The 22,546-nt window shown below is 43.2% G+C and overlaps 1 protein-coding gene across 4 annotated transcripts in view; it reads right to left on the bottom strand.

Annotated features, from left to right (window-relative positions):
* The window catches only part of adgrg6 (adhesion G protein-coupled receptor G6), a 109,018-nt gene extending 86,910 nt beyond the window's left edge, over positions 1-22,108 (bottom strand). For all 4 annotated transcript variants that reach the window (XM_085246456.1, XM_085246454.1, XM_085246457.1 and 1 more), the window contains exons 1-2: positions 21,827-22,108; positions 10,436-10,536 (exon numbers count right to left, since the gene is read on the bottom strand). In XM_085246456.1, the coding sequence (XP_085102582.1) occupies positions 10,436-10,536; positions 21,827-21,828 (103 nt within the window). In that variant the 5' untranslated portion in view covers positions 21,829-22,108. The remainder of the gene's footprint in view (positions 1-10,435; positions 10,537-21,826) is intronic.
* Positions 22,109-22,546: the final 438 nt, after the last annotated feature.

Here is a 22,546-nt window from a genome sequence, read left to right as displayed (position 1 = left end):
AGAGGAAAATATTGACACTGCATACAGAGATATTTCAGACAATATTGAGTCAACACAGTATGTCTGTTTCAGTTTGACACGGTATATGAGCTCCATAGAAAACCCTTTGTTTCCACTTTGCTGTGAGAGAAGTCAATTATTCAGCTGGACTAGTTACACAATGACTGCACTTACATGATGCCTAATATTTTCCATAATTTGGACAACCTATCAGGGTCTTTCAAAAGATGCAAACAGGGTGGCTAGCTCAGACCCCGGATTTCAATCCATCGACAGCTGCTCTCTTCCAGCTTCAAACATGAACGGCACACACCTGAAGCACTGAAATGAGCACAGATAAGCTCGCCCGAAGCGCAATAATTACATAGTGAAAGAGGAATTTTACTTTTTTTTCCCCCCACTTTTTCTCTTTCTGCAGGTGAATACTGAATCACTCTCCCAGGTGTTCCTGCTCCTCCCTCACATCATCCTCTTGTCTTTCACTGGGAGATAATCAAGACTGGCATCCGAGAGTTGGGGGGGAAGGTAGAGCTGACTGAAGAAGGGATGATGTGTAAAACAGGAGAGAGGACAGAGTATCGCCTTGTTTGCGCTCAACAAGAAAATTGAAGGCCAAAAGTGACATCATCGTCCAGGTTTTGTAACTGGGCTCAAGTAAACCTTCATCTCTGCCCAGCTGCTTTTAAAGCAGAGACGAACACAAAGTAAGAGCTTATTCACACGACTGAAGAAAATACATACCGCTAAAGTTTACAGCACAGGACATTTGGAACATGTCTCTGGTTTGAAACAGTAAATAGCACCACACAGCAACAATTCAGTTCATTTCACTATTAGTTATTTAGCACCAAATCACAACAGTCACATCAAAGCCCTTCATATTATACGGGAAAGACCCTACAGTGACACAAAGAAAACCAAAACAATCATATGAAGCATGCTCAGTAGGAGATATATATGGATATGCTCCCGTGAAGGTGGGGAAACAGCCAGCTGCTGAACACCTCATCTCAACTCCCACCAAAAACCATCAATCAGAGAGTCTCATGCCAACCAATCAGACTGAAACTGAAAACTATCAACAGAATACATTTGGGTTTTCTAAGATGAACAAACGGATGTGAAACAGATATTTTCATGGCATAAAACTGGCTTTTCTTTTACCGATGCTCGTGTTATATGGAACAAACTTGCTGGACTCTCTGCAAACTGAAAGGCTTCACAGCAACACAGTAACTCTTTAAAAAAAAGTGTGGCATCGTCTGTGCTGCTGGATAAAAATACTTAGAAATATCTTTATTTTGCAGTACTCAGTCAATTTCATAATCAGCACCTTTTGAGTTTGAATGATGCATTTTCAGTAGTTTCATGTTAACGGTGCACATTCTGCTGGAACCTTTAAAGATCTGTAATGAAGATTAGAAGGGGCGGATGTAATTTTGCTCAGTAATGTATCAGCCCACTATTATGCTCATTATTTCCTCTGATTATTATTGGAAAAGAGTGAGAAGAGTGTCCAATAAACAGCCTCAAACTGACGATTAAAAACAGATCAAAGAGGAAAAACAACAACTTGTCACGTCAAGTTAAGCTGGAAGCGAAACACCGTTCATTTGTTCATTTTCTGGTCAGATTTCTTATTTTATAGTATAACCAAGCATCATATTTTACACTGGTTAACTGGTTACTGTAACCGTGAAATAAATATGTACAGCACAAAAGGTGTAAAGTAAATGTACTTAGTTACATGTGCAGAAGAGAAAACAGAAAAAAAGTGAAGGTAGAGATAAAAACTGAGGGATGAGGGGAGGACGCCAAGCTGGCTGATAAAATCTGGACCGTCCCACAACCACACACCCACATCATATTATGAAATATGTAGGAACGACCCTTCCCCGGCCTCTCGCTGCCTCCAGAGGAACGACTTAACCGAGGAGGACCGGAGGATCTTATTTAAACGCGATTTCTGAGCAGTTAAAAATCTTCTTTTAACACAAACGCTACTTCGTGTCTTTCATGTCTAATAATCTTTTCTGTGATTATGTGTATTATGAAGAACACAGCAAGATGTGTGCACAACCTCAGCTGCTCCTTCTCACGTCTCATCGGCTGCGTTGCATCGATTCCTTAAAACCACACACCGAAATTTAATAATAATAATGTATACTTAATTGATCCCCCGTGGGGAAATTCCTCTCTGCATTTAATCCATTCACACTGTGAAGCAGTGGGCAGCCATTAGGCGCCCAGGCTTGAAATCATTTCCTTACTGTCTAAAAAATTCAGTACACCATAATTATGATTAATTAGCAGTGTTGGTGGAGGGTGACATTAACAATTTGCGGCTGCTGATCCCTGATAACGTTCCGAGCCCAGACGGGACAAAAACTAATCACAGCGAGTCAGCGGCAGGAAGGAAAAAGAAATTCTGGTCAGGGTGGAAAAGATTTTAAACGTTGTTCAGATGCCAGCAGGATGCTGGAACGCACGGAAACGTTAAGAAAAAGAAAACAGAAGAAACAAAAGGCATGTTTGTGGGAAATGAACTATTAATTAATCATATTTTGAAAAACTTTTTGGACTTCATGAGACTTGAAACTCTTTTTTTTAAGATGAAAGCTCCAATATCAGAGCACACTCCTCACTTCAAAGAACAAGTTTTTTACATATTTTGCTGACTAATCATTAAAACAGGACCAGATTTTTTTTAAAAAACTGGATTTTATTTCGTGAGTATGAAAGGTTGTCTGTCTCTGTGTGTTAGCCTTGCAGCAGCCTGGCGACCTGTCCAGGGTGTACGCCTCTCGCCCTACGGTATGGGCTCCAGCCCTCCACATCCCTGAATTGGATAAGCAAAATACAATAGATGGATGGATGGATGGATGGATGGATGGATAGTTTAGGAATCAGTTTAGGTGATTCAGGCATGTCATGCTGGGAGCAGACGCGGGACTCGCTGGACAGATTCCATCTCTCTGCAAGACTGGAAATGACCGTGCTCCCCCAGATAAGCTGGAGGAAGATTTCAGGATCAGGGAAGTCTGTGCTTATCTTAGATGGCTGCCCCCACAACTCAAATCCAGACAGGCAGTAGAAAATGGATGGTTTGAAACAAATCACCAGCAACTCAGGAAGTCTGAGCATTATGTTGTCAAACGTTGTGGTCATACTGTGAGATCTGGGAACTGGAATCACAGTCAGAGTTGTGTTTGTAAGGTCGAGTGTAGATGCTCCGCTGTCAGGTCAGTGACCGAGCTGAGCAGCTAGGAAGGCGTGCTGCTTTTAGTTTTGGCAAGTGACAGAAAGCACATTTCTACAGCTTCTGGTTCCATCTCGATAAAGCCCCATGTTCACGTCATCAGATAAAAACAACTCAGCACTGTCTGTCAGCCTGTGCATTTCACTCAGGCTTCGTGTTTATCAGTAAGAAATGGGGAGATAATTGGTAAGAGCAACGTCCTGATGGGAGTTGCTCCGTGAAGCTGATACGTTGCATCATTTTCAGTCAGTGCAATACTTTGGTTCTGCAACAATAGTTGTACTGTGGTGCAGCACTCGGAAGACTTGCGCTCTGCTGAGTGTGTGGAAACTTCAGAGCTTCAGAACAAACAGCAGAATACATTTACTGGAACCTCACCAGACCCACAGCTACAGCGTTAGCTTGTGTTTGGAGGGCACAGCAACTTTAAACAGATTGGCATGTGACCCTTAACGGACTGACGTGTCAGAGAGGAGAAGGCCCCACGCTGCTGTCAGACCAAAGGTCTCTCTCTCTCTCCCCCTCGCTCGTTCTCTAATATTTACAGCTTCCTGTGTGATTGGTTCAGAGCTGCAGTTTATCAGCCGGTCAGCAGCAGCACACACATGTCGGTTATGTGTTTGTCACCAGAAGAACAGCGACCACCGCTAACCCCTGTGCACATGTGTGTGTGTGTGCTGTGGTTTAGGACTGCTGGGAACTTTACGAGTGTGTGTGAACCTCGCGGTTTGGCTTGCAGCTGCTGATGAGGTATGGAAAATGCATTAAACGTACTCTCTCCCCCCCCCTTCACCTCTTTCCTCTTGCTCGCCCCTCGCTTTTCTCTCTCGATCATCCGTCCCTCTGTCTCTCTCTCACTTGGAGTTTGAATTTTTCAGTTTAATGAGTGTTATTGGCAGAAACATGGAAAACATGGACAGCCAGCAGTTCCCTGCTCTCGGTCCTCCACTCCTGCATTTCTCCTTGAACACTGAAATCTAAGAAAAACACTCACATGGCCAAAAGTCTGTGGATGCCCCACTTTTCCCACGGCTGCCGTGCAAGAATTTGGCCAAACTTTGGTCCCATCCGATGCCACTGGCACCCAGAGCCGGCGCTGTCAGAGTAGTTTGAGCGTGCATGTTTGTCAAACCCTTGATAATAAGCTTGCAATGACTGTATGCAGTCTGTACTGGGTGCACGTTTCTGAGGAGACCCAGCGGTTGCGGCCATTTGTGCTTATTTTGACTCGTGAACATGAAATATCTCTTTAAATGAAAATTAATCCATGTAATTTAATGCTGTAGAAAAACAAAGAAAATCCTTTCTCTCGACTCAGTTTACACGCCGTTATAGAACTACGTCCAGGTACAGTGCTCTAATGCAAGCCACACTGATGAACATAAACAACTTTCATTTCTGCTGAGGTAACCTTCTGTCAACATTTCCAATGGAAATAAAATAAAAATAATAAAAACAGCAGAGTCGGGCTGACAGAGCCCAAACCTGCACAGATGAGTCTGTGGGCACCACCCACTACACCTTCATTCAGACACAAGCTCTGAAAAAAGCCATACAGTGAGGAGAAAAAGAAAATACACTAACAAACCAAGTTTCAATCAAACTGATCCTCTGAACAAATGAAGTAACCAGAAAGATACAAACGAAGCAAACAACCAACAAATGTTTGATTAGTTCATTGGCCAAAAGCTGAACAATCAGAGGAAAACATAACTGGATTACAGGAAAGTGTTGACAAACAGAGGATTGAATCAGAGTACAAAACACCAAAAAAAACCTTTCCAGAGCTCTCCTCTGTTTTTAAACAGAACCATAAAACCATGGAAAAATAACCAAACTAATCACTAAACACACATCATTAAACACAGCGGCTTTAATCTATAAAACGAAACTTTTTAAACTCCGTTAGGCTTCAGAACAGGTTTCTGGCCCAGTGTTGTCTAATTTGGCTCCAAATCGAACGTGAAACTGATTCCAGGAACCAAACCTCCCTCACACCACTCACAAACATTGGGTAGGTTAAAGTAAAAAACAAAAAGACGTCTGTAGGTGTTAGAGTGATGCCTGCGACAGAAAGACATGCATGGATGTGAGAGGATGAATTTCTGACCTCATGGGAATGAATGAATGAAAGCATCAGAGCATGATCGCTGCTGACATGCTCTCCACGGAATAAAAAATAAACCAGATGGAAAAGATATCTGACTGCAGGCTTCAGGAACATGGCGGGTGGTTCTCGTTAATGGAAGCATGAAGAAGAGGAGGCATGCTCCAACACAGACATGGAAAATATGAAAAAACAAAGTGGGATGAAGCGGGACGCAAACGATGGAAACTCGGGGAGAAGAAGAGACAAAATGAAAGATCACTGCTGTCAGATGAAAACGCTGCATCCCTGGGAATGCCGGTTTTCCCATAGTTTAAGCTTCGAAAGAATCTTTTACACGTGGCTCATTTCTTTATTCAGAGGAACGTAGAGCATGAGCACTCCCTCAAAAATGCAGCGTCTTTTCCCAACAGCAGCTGAACACAAAGAGAACATGAACAAAGCAAAGAAACACAAAACGGTCATGTCCACGAGCCTTTCACAATAAAAGGCATTTTCACAGGGAAAGGAAATGCAAGCAAGCCCCATGTTTAATTAAAATAATCACACAAACATCTGAAAATGACATTTAATGGATGATTTCATGTCATTAGAAGCACAGATTCATTGTAATTAAAGCAATTATCACAGAGCGAGCAGCTTTAATCAAGGAAAAACTTCACATTCATGTTCACTCCAAAGATTCAACGAGTGAACAAAATGAGACTGAGAGTGAAAGCAGACTTTACTCCGCTCTGAAACTCTGACATTTAATCATTGTGCAGTCGCTCTGACGGCTGCTGAGGGCCTTTTATCGTTTTGCTGTGTCAGAGGAAGAATTTTGTGCTGCGTTGCCCTCACAGCTGCGAGCGTTCAGGAAGTCCTCCATAAACACTGAATGATTCCGGTGTCAACTGGAGGAAGGGTGGTCAAAACACACACAAAGATCCATGTTTGTGTTCTACACCTGTGAGCACCTTAATGACATCAAACAGTCTTCACTGCCACACTTTCGTGTTTCAGCAGCGGTTTCGGTCTCAGGGAGGTTCTCTATGGTTGCAGCGACGTGCTACTGATGAACATAATGAGATTGAAATAATCTGTAGGTGCAGCTTCATTTTGATTCCTTGAGCTTTAGTTTCTCCTTTTCTGTGTGTTTGCTGTTTTCTTGTTATGATTTACCAGTTTTATTTCATTATCTATGATTACTTTCAGCTGTGTTTCCTGTTCCCTTATTGCCTCCTGTATGCTTTAAAGCAGCGATGGGGAACTCCAGGCCTCAAGGGCCTGGAGGTTTTAGATGTGCGTTTGATCCAACACAGCTGATTTAAATGGCTAAATTACTCCTCAACATGTCTTGAATGCTGTGTCCGAATTTAGGGGAAGGATGCTCATAAGGACACTACCTACCTACGTCACAAGGTAGTGTCCTTAGATGGACAGGTAGTCAGGAAGTGAGCAGCTGTGGACAGCCCCCTTTTTTCTCCATAGAAACTTTATTGAACAAACAATGAGTATGCAACATAACAGATGGGCTGTGGACAGCCTTTTAGCCTTCAAGTCTGCCCTTACTTCCGTGTTTTTATGGTCACTAGCGCCACAACTCGAAAACTTTAAAATGGACCCAGAAATGTCGCTCCGTTTTTTTTGTACATTTGTAATTCTCGAGGAGCTAGAAAAACCTTATCGTCGTCGCCGGCATGTTTTGTAGCTTAGGCTCAACAGAGACAAACATATGCAGGTAAAATAATTTCCTTTAATCTACACACATTTAGGAATTACTCAGCTAATTACATGGATAATTGAATCATTGCCGGTGTTGTGCCAAAAAGTGCCTGCCAAAACTGATTTCCAATGTTTCCGTGTGTAATATCTTTATGTATGTTGGTAAATAGACTTCGGTGAACAGGGTTCACAAAGCGGTTATATAATTTAAAAATGACCTGTTTTTCAAGTGTCTTTATAACTCTGTGTTATTGTACCGACATTATAACCAATCTGATCTTTTTTGTCCACTTAAAGTATGTTTACAGAGCTGTTGATATATTTGTTGCGCTGTCTGCTGTCCACTTGACCAGATTACTCATAAAAAAAAATTTTTCAATGTCAACAACATTTTTTTTTGAACTGGATAAATAAAGGATATTTAAAAGTCTGCCAACAACTGATTGCAGCTTCTACCTTGTTACAGGAATGTTGTTTGTGGCTCAAGGTGACTTGATATCATTCACGAGGGATACATTTGACATGTGTTTCACGTATTATAGACCAACATGTTATTCATAGCAGTTTAAATACGAGCAATCAGTTTTTGGCAGACTATCATTTTTTGGCACAACACCAGTCATTCATACACATGTACTGTATTGTATAAAATATATAAACCAAAGGTCTTTGAAACTTATAGAATCTAATCTTTGGTTTCTTTTACATAGCACTTTATCAAACTGTTGTCTGCTACAGAGTTACAAGTATTATACTAATAATTTAGCATCCACCATCTCCTGCTTGCATATTTTTGAAAACATCTTAGTGGTGTGGCAGCCACGAGTGAGCCAGCCTGCAAACCCTGTGGATGGACAATGCAGTGGACAGTGGGAGGAAGCATCCTAAAGCTCTCTTTGCAGACCACCCTGTGTGATTCTCCACTCGCAGACCAGAAAAGACAAACTGCGGGTCTCAGTTGCAGCACCCCATCCATGTCTGATCTTGCTCGGGCAGATTCAGCAACACTGCCAGAGACTTCCTGTAATCTATTACAGTTGTGAAAGAAACCGTCCAGGAACAGGTCACTCAGATTAATCCTGTGTGAACAACTGAAAATATTGTTTTTTCATCTTTAAAACTGTTGTTTAATTCTTGTTTAAAGCTTTTTGTTATTGACTTTATTGCTATCAAATAAATATCCAAGTACTATTGTTCAAAGTTAGCATTATGTTCATACAGGTTACAAATACCTGTAAATCAAATTGAGTTCAGTGACAATTACTGTTTTAATTAATTAATTTATTAATAACATAAAACCTCTACACTAATGCAACACATATAACAATGTAACAAATATATCCAAATAAATTAATTTCTTAATGCATAACTCATTTTGGAACTAATCTTTCTAGAAGTGAAAACAGTCTGTCCATCCTCTCCCTGCTCTCCTCTCCTCAGCCTCTGCATTTTCAGGAGAACGCTGCTAATAAAGTTACACAATTACACAGTACATTCACGTTTATTATTATATTTACAAGATACCACAGTTTTTGTCTTGGTTGGACCATTTTATGTGGTTGTATTTATCCGCGACACCTTAAAGGCTCCGTGTCTGACATAAACCAGTCTGTGGCGCAAAAAAGGTTGGGGACCGCTGCTGTGGGGTAATAGGACAGCATGAGGGTTAATAGGACCGTATTCATATGAATATGATGTGTAAATTGATTTATTCTTGTACCTCCACGCCATAGCGGCCCAATTCTTCACCCCAGTGAAGAGGTGATCGTTTTCTCCTCATTTTAATAAATTAAGTCGTTTGGTCTTTGTTCCCCATAACATGTCACCAATTAAAAAAAAATCTAAATTAGCTGTATGTAAGCGGCAATACATGAAAAACTGCGGGACCCACCATACAAGCTGGTTTACGGTTATTTAAATAAAATTAAAAAAAAAAAAGTCTATGCAGATGCCCAAAGCTTAACAACACGACCGCTATAACAATTTAACTTTTGTACAACCAGATTTTCATATACTTACATTTGAAAGTGTTTTCTGCTCCCGCTTCGACCCCCGTCGTTATCAGAAACAAATCTCCTCTATGACCAGCAATGAATCCTGGGATATGGTAGGACACGAAGGATACATCGGACCCATCCTTAAAATTTGTGGAAAAGTAAGACGCATTTGTCGCCACATTTTGAGTACTCTTTGAATTCGGACAGCCTTCGTCGCGTTGCTGTGACGTCATTGCCTCCAAATATGGCATTTTAAGCATCCTTCCCCTGAATTCGGACACAACCAAAGTAATGAGGCCTGGTAATGAACAAATCATTTATTTCAGGTGTGTTGACCCAGGGTAATATCTAAAACCTGCAGGACACTGGCCCTTGAGGCCTGGAGTTCCCCACCCCTGCTTTAAAGCCTCAGGTTGCTGGTGTGCCTGTTCATGCCTAGTGTATCCACAGCCCCTTTGGACTATTGGGTCACCTGAATAAAGGTTTGTTTACTGTTAATTCATTCTGTACCTGAAACCAACATCGTGACATGAAGCCCATCCTCCCTGCACTAGCTCTGTGTTTATCAAAATCCTGGATCTAATCCTTCCCCCTACCTTTTTCTTTCTTTTCCCAGGTTGACACAAGCATGAAGTTTTATATATTGTATCTGTGTTCACGCTGTGAGGTTTTCTACTTTCAAATAGTAAAAAGAAAAATACAGCCTTCTGGGTCGTTTTGCCCCTCGCACCAAGGACTGCAGCTCAACTCTCAGATGGACCCGATGATTTTTACACTTCCTCGTATGTTAGCTCCAAAGTCGAGCTGACCGTAACTCAAAGAGGTGATGTTTGCATTCACATACACAAACAAATAAATTCAATTTTCATGATGGTTTCGTGTTTTGTCATCAGACGGCATCGCTCTGTAACTGAGAACACTGATGCCTGTTCCTGAGCCTCTCCTGCAGAGGTGACCTGCAGGCGTTTTCCTTGTGTTTTAAAGTGCGAGTGAACGTATTTGTCATGTTCTCCATGTGGGTGCTGCTGTGGCTGCAGTGGTGAACTCTTCAAAATATCCACGCTGCCCAATAACACAGCAAACATCACTAAAAACATGTCATCAGGAAGTAACCCAGTAACTCCAACTACTGCCTGAACACACACTGCAGTTGGAGTGTCTTCAGTATTCAGATGATTACGGTTTTATTCCTGCTCGCGGTTTAGGGGTTGAAGGTTTATTTATTAGAATATGTGTGATTTTTTTTTTCCTGTCAGTGTGACAGCTGTGAGGGCAGCACGGCTTTCCTGCTTCAGTGAATAAATAAAAGTAAGATCTATTTGTCCTGGATTTTCCCATTCAGGCAGAGTTAAAACCATCGAGTCCTACCGTGTCTGTGCAGGGTCATCCACAGCAGAACCACCGGGACAACGTGACGAAGTCTCCACCTTCCTCCTCTTCCTCCTCCGCCTTCACCTCTAAAGGTCTCCCTGGAAAAGCAGACGAAGAAGGAAATTTTCAGCATAGTGCATTCCGACTTTTTCATATTCTGAACATGAATCCTGTTTTTCTTGGATGAAAACTCCACATTTTATGATTCATTTGCTCTCTGAACCATTTTCAACTTATTTGCTGTCATTTTTCAGTCCGAGCAACAGAAAAGCATCAGCGGGAACAAAGAGCCTTCCACTTCGCTCTAGAGTGGGTGGAGTGCAACTTGACCTGATGCAGATTTACAAAAAAGGAGCTTCAAATGCTTCTCACCAGTCACATTCAAATGTGTCCTGCAGCCCTGAAACTGACGAGAGACCTGTGAATAAACGAGTGACTGCAGATCACATGTGTTTGCGTGTCAGACAATCACACCCCCGGGGAACCAATCAAACTGCTCCAATGCAGAGAGAAGCTAATGAGAGGACTTGTTGTATCAAAGAGTTTCACTTCAGCAAAGTGAAGCAGCTTTAAAGCAAATTCAAATCTTATCTCAGTTCATTCATTAAGTTTTCCGCAACAATGGCTCAGGACCTATTAAGGGTCACAGAGGGCACAGGAACAAGCCCGACCTATGGAGACCCCATCGACAACACACAGAACAAAAGCATCAGCTGACGTCCACGCCCCAACGGGTCGGAGGTGTTATAGAGGAGTGAGAGTTCATGAGAAGACTGAAGGTAGTTATCCCAACAGGACTGACTTCTATCCTTCAAGGAAATGTTTAAATAAAGCCGACATCAGTGGGTTAAACTGTTTATATTACATATCTTCAGTCAGGTACCCATACTCTAGGCTTGCTCTCTGTGGCATTCTTTGCAGCATAACATTATTCAAAATCAAATTTAATATAATCAAAGAGTCACTTGATTTGCAACTTAATGAAAAACTGTGGAAAGTCTCCAAATTAAAAAAAAGTCCAATAACACATCTGAATGTGTCCGTTTGGGAGTATTTCAGTCCCACACAGGGATCCAAACTAGTCAGCCACATTCAGGAAGATGTTCCAGGCACAGCGTCAGCACACCTTTGTTTCATGTTTTATTCACCCATCAGCTGGATCCTGCCAATCTATCACACACACACAAACACACACATCCACTGTCAGCCATCTGACACCTCTTATTTTCCTGACGGCTGTGAGGTCGGGACACTTTTATCTCAGCACAGATGAAACCAAAAGGTCGAGCGAGGCTGTCATCTATACTTTATCAGGGTTAACCATCCAGTGATCCAAATCTCAAAGGCCTCTGGGAGGAACAGCGATGTGGAGACCCAGCTCGTCTCTTCCTGATTTAGTCTCTTCCTGCAGTTGAAACGAATGTTTACAGTACTCACACACACACACACACACACATCGGGCGGGGGTATCTAATTGACATAACGCTTTCCCTAGCCCCTTACCCTAATCCTAACCATGAAAAATGAATGCCTAACCCTAACCAAACTGTAACCCTGCCACTGAAACCACATTTTGAGTCTCAAAAATGCCTTCAAACCAGGATTTTGATCCCCATAATCGCTGTTGGTAACACACACACACGTACACACACACACATGTATACACACACAGCAGTGCAGGATGCTGAAACCACAGTCACAAAGGTTTTCTACCAAAGTCCTTTCCACAGACACACACAGTGGGTTTGTGGAGGTTTTGTTTGTCGCCTGTGTATAAATTATAAATAGTAATAAATACCCGCAGCATCACACAGACAGTCTGCTTATTAAAAGCAGGATCTTATAATCTGCTCCTTCCACATATCCAACTCCAGGTTTGCTTGAATCACTGCTAATGAAGTTTCTCTGGATAATTCCTCACTTAATCAATTATTATTAATTATTAAGAAGGCTGATAATTAACTACTCTCATTATTAATATGTATATTAATATGTATTTATTTGTTTATTTTTGTTTACGATCTACCAAAATATCCTACTGCTGTTTTTTTTAATAACTTGAATAACTTTTAATGCACCTGGGCTCAGCAGACAGAGGGCCAAGTGGCAGATGACAGAAAACATGAAATTACAGCGGTTTCAAGGAAGGAAGTGACATCATCTGTGCACTATGTGCTTAACGCAGTGAAGTGAATCTAAAGGTTGTTTTCGGTGTCTCGGACGGTCCCTCATGACTCTGGCTGAGTTGATTTGATTGTATTTTGTTGTCTCTGTTGTCAGGAGACTGTAAAATGCAGAGAAGTGACAGCTGTGCTAAAAACTGAGCAAGAGCATAAACTCGGCTCCTCTTTCATGGTTACTGAGTTATAAGATCACGTAATACTAAACTATGAATCACAGCAAAAATGACCCGAAGACCGAGAAAAGTTGTTCACAGCTTAAAAATTCCGAATGTCTTTAAGTTTCAGAAGAAACCACGGCATCTCCACAACAGCCTTCAGGTTGTTCTCTCAGCTGTTCATTAACCCATTGGACACTTAACGGCTGGGACTGCTGGGATCTTTTTGTGGCTCATATTTATCAAAAACACTTAAGAAAGGTATGGCCCCCAGGTCCTTGTGTTTTCCTACCAACTCCATGATGTTAAGACCAGAGCTGTGTGGGAGCGAGTCCTTGTGTTTCTATTGATACTGCATGTATCTGCCAGTGATTGGTGAATTCCTTGAAGAGGCCAAAGCCGCCCAAGATACACCCACCGCACTCCTATATATGCTTGCCATGACGGCACATGTAGCCAGCATCCTCCTGAACTTCACTCAGGCAGTACTGCCACATCTGCACCGATCCAGGAGGTAGAAGTGAAGAAGGTTAGCATATTTAATGATAATGGCACACACACTTTGTACTGTGTGGTCATTTTGGCGAAGACCAACATGTGGCTAGCAAACCTAGCATGGTCTCTAGAACAGCTTGATGATCAGAAATATATGAAGCCTGCACGGCACTTCATTCACTCTGTGACTGAACTGATTAGGACTTTGGTATTGATATCCATCCCTGTGCGAATCCAGAAAGAGTACGCTGTGAAAAGCCTCGATCACATGGTTGATCCCAGCTACTTCAAAGTTTCCTCGTCTGTCTGTGCACAACCAAAGACAAATTTTTTCTCACGACAAATTTGGCCGTTGATGTTTCCAAAGGTCCAGAATAATGTGGACCTGAGCTGTGGACTTTGCCGAAGCTACACATTCAGTGAATATTCAACGGTTTAACGCAGCAAAGTTTTCTCGTCGTCACCCTGTCTGAGCTTAAACTGCTAAGTCCTCATGCTGAAACAAAGTCACGTCTCTAAGTGCGAGGCAGCAGATGGCCTGAGCGGTGTGTTTGAACAACTTTACATGGCAGCTGCACACTTCCTCTGTCTCCGCAGATCAAACCAGTGAATTATTCAACACACTAGGAAGAAATGAAAATTGTACAAGGTAGAGAAAGCAAAAAGACGAGCAGAAACATTTCGGTCTCTGGGAACTTTTAATTAGAATTTTTTTCATCATTTGATGCAAACTTGGCCGTCCTACTACTGGGAACAGTTCCTGCATCATAAATATTTAGAGCAGAGAGAACAGAGCTCGATTTTAATTTCATTGTTCAGCTTTGTTGTGTCCAGTGCTGCAAATTCATGCAGCTCCTGACATTAAAGAAAACTCGCCTCTTTGTCAAGTCATGCGTCTTGTTTTCTCGGTCCTCCTCCTCCCAGCTCCATCTCCGCTGTGGAAATGGGAGTGAATGACAAGAAGAGCGAGGTCAGCGAGCAAGGCGGTAGACATGACCACATAAAGGCGGCGATTCATGTGTCTGCAGCGCTGGATGGCAGCCTGCAAACCCCTGTTTCAAGCCAGGCATTCTGTGGCCCAGAGGTTATTCTGAGGGTTTCACTGCAGAACAACTGAGAAAATCACCTTTCACTGCAGGAAAAGGAGCTCTGACATGACTCGGCAACACAAACCTTCTCTGCCCAACCCCTCTGCACAAGCAGGAACACCTTTGTGACTCACCCTCAAGTTCATTTACATTGAAGGTTAATAACCTGGACATGAGTGAGAAAACAAGCCTGACAGATGTTTTTCATTAAAATTGATTTCTATTAATTACAACCAACTACATTTTACTCAAACTGCTCATGTTTGACACACAAGAATCAAAGAAAACTTTCCGACATCACGCTGAACATTTTCTGTCAGCGTCACCTCATTCTTTGTATTTCTTATCTTGTTGCTGTTTAACTTCTCTTTCTGGTCTAATTAACAAACCAACGGTGTCAACTGCTTCCTGATTGGACCCTACCACAGATGCATTACTGAAGAATTTGCCTTTATGTCATCACTAAATCAGTGCAGTCACTAAAAACACAAAATAAACTGTGTCTTTTACCTGCTGTCGCTGAAGCCTAGAGAGAGGCTCAGCTTCCAAAATCTGCTCGGTTACATGCCGGAAAGGGCTGATGTTTAAATGTAAATATGTGTAAGAGACCAGTCTCCCCACTGCTGCTGCGTCAACTACTGCATTGCACACCATCACCAGAAGCTGCATCCTGCAACAACTTTAACAGACCTAATTCAGTAGGGTTGCAGTTCAGTTTTATGTTATAGTAGCTAAGACAGAAAACACCGAACTCTGAGAAAAAATACTTCACCATCATCAGCGTAGATCAACAGCAGGAAACTACACTGCTGAAAGCTTACGGCTGAAGCCCCGCCTCTATGTGTTTTACAGTTTTTAAAGCTGAGCAGAGAGTTACTCTGTATTATGGACACGTGAGTTGAAAATAGAATTGCGCCTCCGGATGGAGAGTGATGGGGATGTCATCGATACTGACGACATTATTGATTCTGATTAAGTTCTCTCCCATCTCAAGACCCTCACGGCCCCCCTCCTGGACCCCCTGCAGTTTGCATATAGAGCCAACAGGTCTGTAGACGACGCCATCAACATGGCCCTACACTTCATCCTGCAGCATCTGGACTCCCCAGGAACCTACGCCAGGATCCTGTTTGTGGACTTCAGCTCTGCCTTCAACACCATCCTTCCAGACCATCTCCGAGGCAAGCTTTCCCAGATGAATGTGCCTGATCCCATCTGCCGGTGGATCACTGACTTCCTGACGGACAGGAAGCAGCATGTGAGGCTGGGGAAGAATGTCTCGGACTCCCGGACCATCAGCACCGGCTCCCCTCAGGGCTGTGTTCTTTCTCCTCTGCTCTTCTCCCTGTACACCAACTGCTGCACCTCCACCCACCAGTCTGTCAAACTAATCAAGTTCGCAGATGACACCACCGTCATTGGGCTCATCTCTGACGGGGATGAGTCTGCCTACAGGAGGGAGGTTGAACGTCTGGTGTCCTGGTGCAGCCACAACAACCTGGTGCTGAATGCCCAGAAGACAGTGGAGATTATTGTGGACTTCAGGAAGCACACAGCCCCACTCCCCCCCATCATCCTGACTGACACCCCCATCACCTCTGTGGACTCATTCCGCTTCCTGGGTACCACCATCACCCAGGACCTGAAGTGGGAGCCCACCATCACCTCCGTCATCAAGAAAGCCCAGCAGAGGATGTACTTCCTGAGGCAGCTGAAGAAATTCAACCTGCCAACACGGACGATGATGCAATTCTACACCGCAATCATCGAGTCCATCCTCACCTCCTCCATCACCGTGTGGTACGCTGGAGCCACTATCAGGGACAAACAGAGACTGCAGCGTGTTGTGCGCTCTGCTGAGAAGGTGATTGGCTGCAGACTCCCATCTTTGCAGGACCTGTACACCTCCAGGACATTGCGGCGTGCAGCTCGGATCTCAGCTGACCCTTCTCACCCTGGACACAGTCTGTTTGACCTGCTCCCCTCAGGCAGGAGGCTCCGGTCCATTCGCACCAGAACCTCTCGCCACAAGAACAGTTTCTTCCCCTCTGCTGTTGGACACATGAACAATAACCACATGACTGTCCCCGCCACTAACACATGACCCTACGCTGTGTCACTGCATCATTTCATGTCTGGCACTGATCACCACCTGCACTCATGTATATATCTTTCTACGTAGCACTCATAATTCTTATTCTCATGTATATATCTCATGTATATCTCATGCACATATCTTTCTTTCTACATAGCACTTTAATTCTTATTGTTTGCACTGAAACACCGCAGCAATTTCCTAATGTTGTAAACCTCAACATCTGGCAATAAACCCATTCTGATTCTGATTCTGATTCTAAAATCCTGAAAACAGGATAGAAAAGGCTTGAATGTGACTCAGGTGTGCAAAAACTTCACTAGCATGAAATTATCCATCTCTAACTGCCACATAAGCATGCCAGTGGGCAAGCCTTCATCCTTTTAATTAACCTCTTATCCAGTTTAGGGCTGCAGGGGTGCTGTTGTGGGGTATGCAGTCCTTAAAAACACTCCTCTGAGACCCAAACACCTTTCAGACATCATGTAAGACAAAGTCTGGATCTGTGTGAAGACCTTTCTGTAAGTCAGAGAAAGAAGTATGGATTCTCTTATGAAGTAAGAGAAGGTAAACAGGGACAAACTGTTTGACTCTGTAGATGAGTGTATTATATTCTAGAGATGTTAATCTAAGATATTTGTGCTCTTTATTCTTCTGCGTTGGCGTGGCGCTCAGATTTCTGTGTCGTGCATGTGTAATCAGTCTGTTAAACAGGCGCACTTGTTTTCTATTCTGTCGGCTTTGGGGGTGGAGAACAAAGTCATTCAGGATTAAATCTCCATAGCAGCACTCGTCTCGCTGCAGTATCCCAATATTAACAATTCTTCAAACTTGGTGGAGGTCTGAAGCCCACACAGGAACCTGTCCTTTCAACACTGCAGCCAAGTTCTTGTCACGCACACGGTTGTAAATCTAATTTATTGTGAGAAACTGCTCTAACTGCCCTCCTCAAACATGTGTACAGAAGATCAGCTAGAGCTGCCTGACGCTTGATTTATGGCCCATTGTTGTGTCCGTCTGACCAGCCTGCATGGAGAGGACGACGCACACTGAGACGCACTTAAACGCAGTCCTCCAGCAGAACAAGAGCATGACGCCTCTGAGTGATGACGCTTTGCATATTTTGAACTCCAATTGGCTGAAATTTTAGCCTGAAGCAAAAGGGAAATGACCACAGCAGAGATGACTGTGAAAAGGAAGAGCTGCCGAAAACATCAGCGCTGCCCGCAAGCGCAGATGCAACGCGCTGACCGGAAACAATGCCCTCCAATGTGGAGCCGTTATTTCTGACACAGACGCTCTTTGTCTGCTGTGAAGATGGCAGAGGCGAAGCTAAACGCACCAACAGCAGCACGGACCAGAGGACACACAATTCAGGCTGTGCAACACAAGTGTGACAACAACAGGTGGATGATACCTGTGAAGGAACCACGGGGTGACCAGGGTGACATGTTTAGCAGTTTTTAATCCAGCGATGACATATTTATTTATTTATTTTATTTACAACAAAAATGGGTAGCTCTTAACTCTCAGAATTTACTGCTTCATTTTCTTTGTGTAGTTTCCATCATATTCTTTTTTTTTTTTTTTTTTTTTTTTTTCTAAATGACATCAGAAACAGCCGTATGCGACATTACGTGATGGCAGAGCTTCAGTTCATCCTTTGTCATTTTTTTTTTTTTTTTTTTTTTTTAAATAAATAGGACAGGGGGAATGAATGAGAGAGAGAGGGGGAGAGAAAGAAAGAAAACCAAAGGGGAGAAGAGACGGTGAGAAGGGGGGGGAAGAGAGACAAAAAAAAAAAAAAGAACTCCTGGGTCACCTGTATGGAGAAAAAAAACAAACAAACAAACAAACAAAAACAAACAGAGGAGACAGCAAACAACAAAGAGCAACATAATAATAGAGAAAACAAAGCACCATCACAATAAACTAGCTAGTCATAGATATCAGTATTTACTAAATAATAAACGATATTGTGCAGCACGCAAGATAGACAGCGCACAGTGTGCTTTGAGGCAGCAGCCATCATATTCAACCAATATGCTTCACTCTTTAATAATGGCATTCATAGGATATTCAGAAAACTTGACCTCTGACCTTGAGGTCACTGATATTCAAAATCATCATGAGATTTTTAGTAAACGGACAACAACATGGCGTGTCTGATATTCCCTTTGCTTTTAGCTCCGCTTTGGTCTCTGCTCGCTCCTGGAAGCTGCGCTGTTTGATCAGCTGCACTGCAGTGATGTCTCTCTGCTTTATGCAAACACGTACAGATGCAATGGAAATGTGCTGCAAAACCAAAAATAGGGCCTAAAGCACACTAAATGTTCCAAAGATCTGTCAGCTCGGTGCTGATCCTCAGGGGGCTCCATGCTGGTGACTGATTCTGCTGTTGTATTTTAAGCACAATCACAGCACTTAGTGTGGACAGCTAAAAAAAACCTACGCTGCTCATTCACAGCATGGAGCCCTTTTTTGACATTATGACTGTTGTTAATTACTGGAAGGCATAAAAACATGTTTTTGGAAGTGGAAGAGTTTTAAGATGTCCAAATGAATTTCACACATGATGAGCTCATCTTCATAACTCGGTGTAAACAGCTCATTATGATTTATTAGGCACCAGCATAACATTTTAAATGAAATTAGCCTTCAGTGCCGAATCCGTCTTTGACTCGGTCCACTGACACAAGTACTCATCACAGGGATTAATTTTTTCCTGTTTTTTAATGCATGTGTGCATATAGCAGTTTCTAGGGTTTAAAAAAAGGAAGCGACTTAAACCTGTATTCTTTCTCATGACCAGCAGGGGGCGACACCTCTTCCTGCACAAAGAAGTCTGTCGGAAAACAAGCCTCCCAGTCTCACCTGGGACCTCGTTAAACACCTTCCCTGTGACTTTACTGTTCCACTCACTCATTTTCACTTTTATTATATAAATCACAATGCTTAGTTTGTAAAAGTCTGTGCGCCCGTTTCACGACGAAAAGGGGAAACGAGGCGAGCGCCTCTTTCTTATCCTACCAAATGTCACCAGGCTCAGACTCACGGTGCAGGTGGAGAGATCAGATCTTCCCCTTTAGCTTAATTAAAGCACATTCCTCTCTGCTACGCCTGACCGCGAGCTCGTTCTCGCTTATCGCCGCCGTCTGGATTTCATTCTGTTTGAACATAACTTTCATTTTAATATGTACATGTATCAGGGCTCCTCAGTACACCTGGAGGATTGGTAACTTCACCTCACACACAGACACACACTTCCCGTCATCAGAATGTCATTTGACGTCACCTCGCGCCTCCGTTTAAAGGCGGCCTGTTCGGCGCTTCACCTTCTGGGACCCTTGGTGTGTTTTTGGCCGTATCGCCTTCGCAGGTTGCGTAACACCTGGCAGTAAACAAGACCCTAAACAAGACGCTCTTTGATAAAGTCAGAACTCGATAAAGAGGAATCCTCTCCCTGCAGGGGACTGCGGAGGCTCTGAGGACCTGTGAGGATGCATCTTTCATTTCCTCGAACATCACTGATTGGTTCTGGAGTCACCGCCGTCCCATCTTCACAATGAAACACGTTACTAAGGCACAAAGCCTCCACAGCTCCTGTCATGCTGTGACACACAAACATGACCCACACCAACAGCATGCTGATGCAGCGGTCACCATGCTCGCCTCTCTGGGTTCAAATCCAGCCCGGGGCCTTTCTGTGGGGTTGGGATACCCACTGACTGTAAATGCCCCTCGGGTCTCTCTGCGTTAGCCCTGCCACAGACTGGTGACCTGTCCAGGTGGACTGGGAGCTGGGATAAGCTGCATGGACAGACAGCATCATCTGAAAAACAAACTACTTCACTGACTGAGCCGGTGTTGTGCCAAAAAGTGATTGTCTGCCAAAAAGTGATTTCCGGTATTTGCCAAAAAGCGATTGCTCATATTTAAAGTGCTATAAGTAACTTGTTGGGCTATAATATGTTAAACATATGTCAAATGCATCCCTTATGGATGACATAAAGTCATCTTGAGCCACAAACAACATTCGTGTAGCAAGATACAAGCCGCAATCAGTTTTTGGCAGCGACTTTTATATAACCTTTATTTATGCAGTAAAAAAAATCTCATTAACATTAAAAATGTATTTTGTAAGAGTAAGTTGCCCAACAGGACAGCAGAAATGGCAGCAAATATTACAATAGTTCTGTAAAAATATTTTAAGTGGGGATAAAGGACCGGATTGGTTATAATGTAAGTACAAGTTGTAAAGATACTTAAAAAACAGATAATTTTTTAATTCTTTATGTAACCCCTTCGTATCCCCTGTTCACCGAAGTCTATTTACGAACATACGTAAAGATATTACACATAAAAAAATACACAGAAACACTGGAAATCAGTTTTTGGCAGACAATCACTTTTTGGCACAACACCGGCAAACAGAAACTTTCTACACGGTGCCTCCAGGGTCTTTTGGTGCGTTTTGCTTTCATAACGTGTGCGCTGTCAGACTCACACGCACACCTGCACATATGAAGCACGGGTGCTTATTTCACTCCACACAATACAAAAAAGTCCACAAAGTAATCAAAGACTCTTCACAGACTAATCTTTTATAAACTGTGGTAATTTAAAAGCAGTTTTATTAAAGAAAAACAAAGTTTCCGTTTTGGTTCCAGTCACGTTTCTACACTTTTCCATGGGACTCTGTTCACAGTCCGAGATTTTCTGATTCCTAAACAAGATCTTAGTCCAGTTTATAATGATCGATCTAAGAATTGAACTAGTTGAAGTATAATCGAGGTGTTTTAACTGTTTAAGCCAAGGTTTAAACCCGGGACTGTCCCAGCTGTGCTCGCACAGTTTTTACATGTTTCAAACATCACGTCTTGTTCCTCACAGGACTCAAGTTACGTGCTAGACCTGAAGAGCTCTGATATATTAGGCCTGTGTAGTCTGAACTCAGGGTTTCAGACAAAAGACAAAAGAAAAGAACCCAGAGGAGTCTGTGCGCTTTCTACACACACTGACCCGCTCCCGCGCGCACTCCGTCTCTATCACCATAAACATGTGCACACATCTGCAGTCAGCAGCATCATGGAAACAGATCTGCTCATTTTCCACAGGAGAACTCAGCTCAAAGAAAAGCACACATGATTTTCCTCATTAACGGCGCGTCCATCAGAGCTGAAGACTCAGCTAACCAGGAGCCTCTCCACGGAGGCTGCTGTGGATCCACTCTGTGGATGTCCCACAAACGGGAGGCAAAAACACAGAAACACTCAAAGTGAGTCTCTGAGAAGCTTTCAGAGCAAACACCAGACAGCAAACCCATCCTACACGAGTCTGCAGCTGAAACAGCCTCACACTTTGTGACTTACATGTTTCACTGGAGCGGCAGCTGGTTCCCCCGCAGGATCATTCTCCCTGTCCGGTGTCCGAGGGAAGGTCTTCTTTCCTCCTCTTTCTTTTCTCCCTTTTTTACTCTTTCCCTTTTTCTTTCTCTGCTTTCCAGTTTTTTCTCGCGCTGAAAGTTTTCAGACTCCAAATCAGCAAATCCAGAATGCGCCCAGGACGCGCAAAAGTCTCCAAAGTTTAGAGAGTGAGAGGGAGGGTGATGCAGAGAGAGAGGCGGGGAGAGCGAGGGGTGACTCGCTTTCCTGACCCGGACTGCCCGGCGAAGGAGCGCGAAGACGTTTCAGCGGAGGAAAAACACAAGCACGGGCTTTTACTTCAGCTCAGGCTGGAATTTATACGATTAATCTTCCGCCCAAACCATCAAAATAAAAGCTGTCTGACAGAACAAACAGAACAATCAGCTGTCACACTGAGCACGGCCCCACCCGCAGGTCTCACCTGCTGGAGCAGATCCTGGAAAATAAAGTACAGAGGAGACCATCAGGCTTTTATTGTGAAAAACACACTGCGCGCGCGCGTCATCCACAGGTGGTTCACACACGACAACAACATGAGAAAATAAAAATAAGAAATCTGTCTGTTACACAAACAGGTGACCTCTGACCCCTGAGACTCAGCTGATCATCAGTGCCATGGTAACAGGAGCCTCATCCTGCCTGTGAGCTTCAGGGCTGTGTGTGTGT

Source organism: Mchenga conophoros, linkage group LG15 (assembly GCF_057382185.1).
Source record: "Mchenga conophoros isolate Kocher_MC1m ecotype Shallow Benthic linkage group LG15, M_conophoros_male_GT1.1, whole genome shotgun sequence".
NCBI lineage: Eukaryota > Metazoa > Chordata > Actinopteri > Cichliformes > Cichlidae > Mchenga > Mchenga conophoros.
Note: the sequence above shows the minus strand (reverse complement) of the source record. Positions and strands in the feature narration are given on the sequence as shown.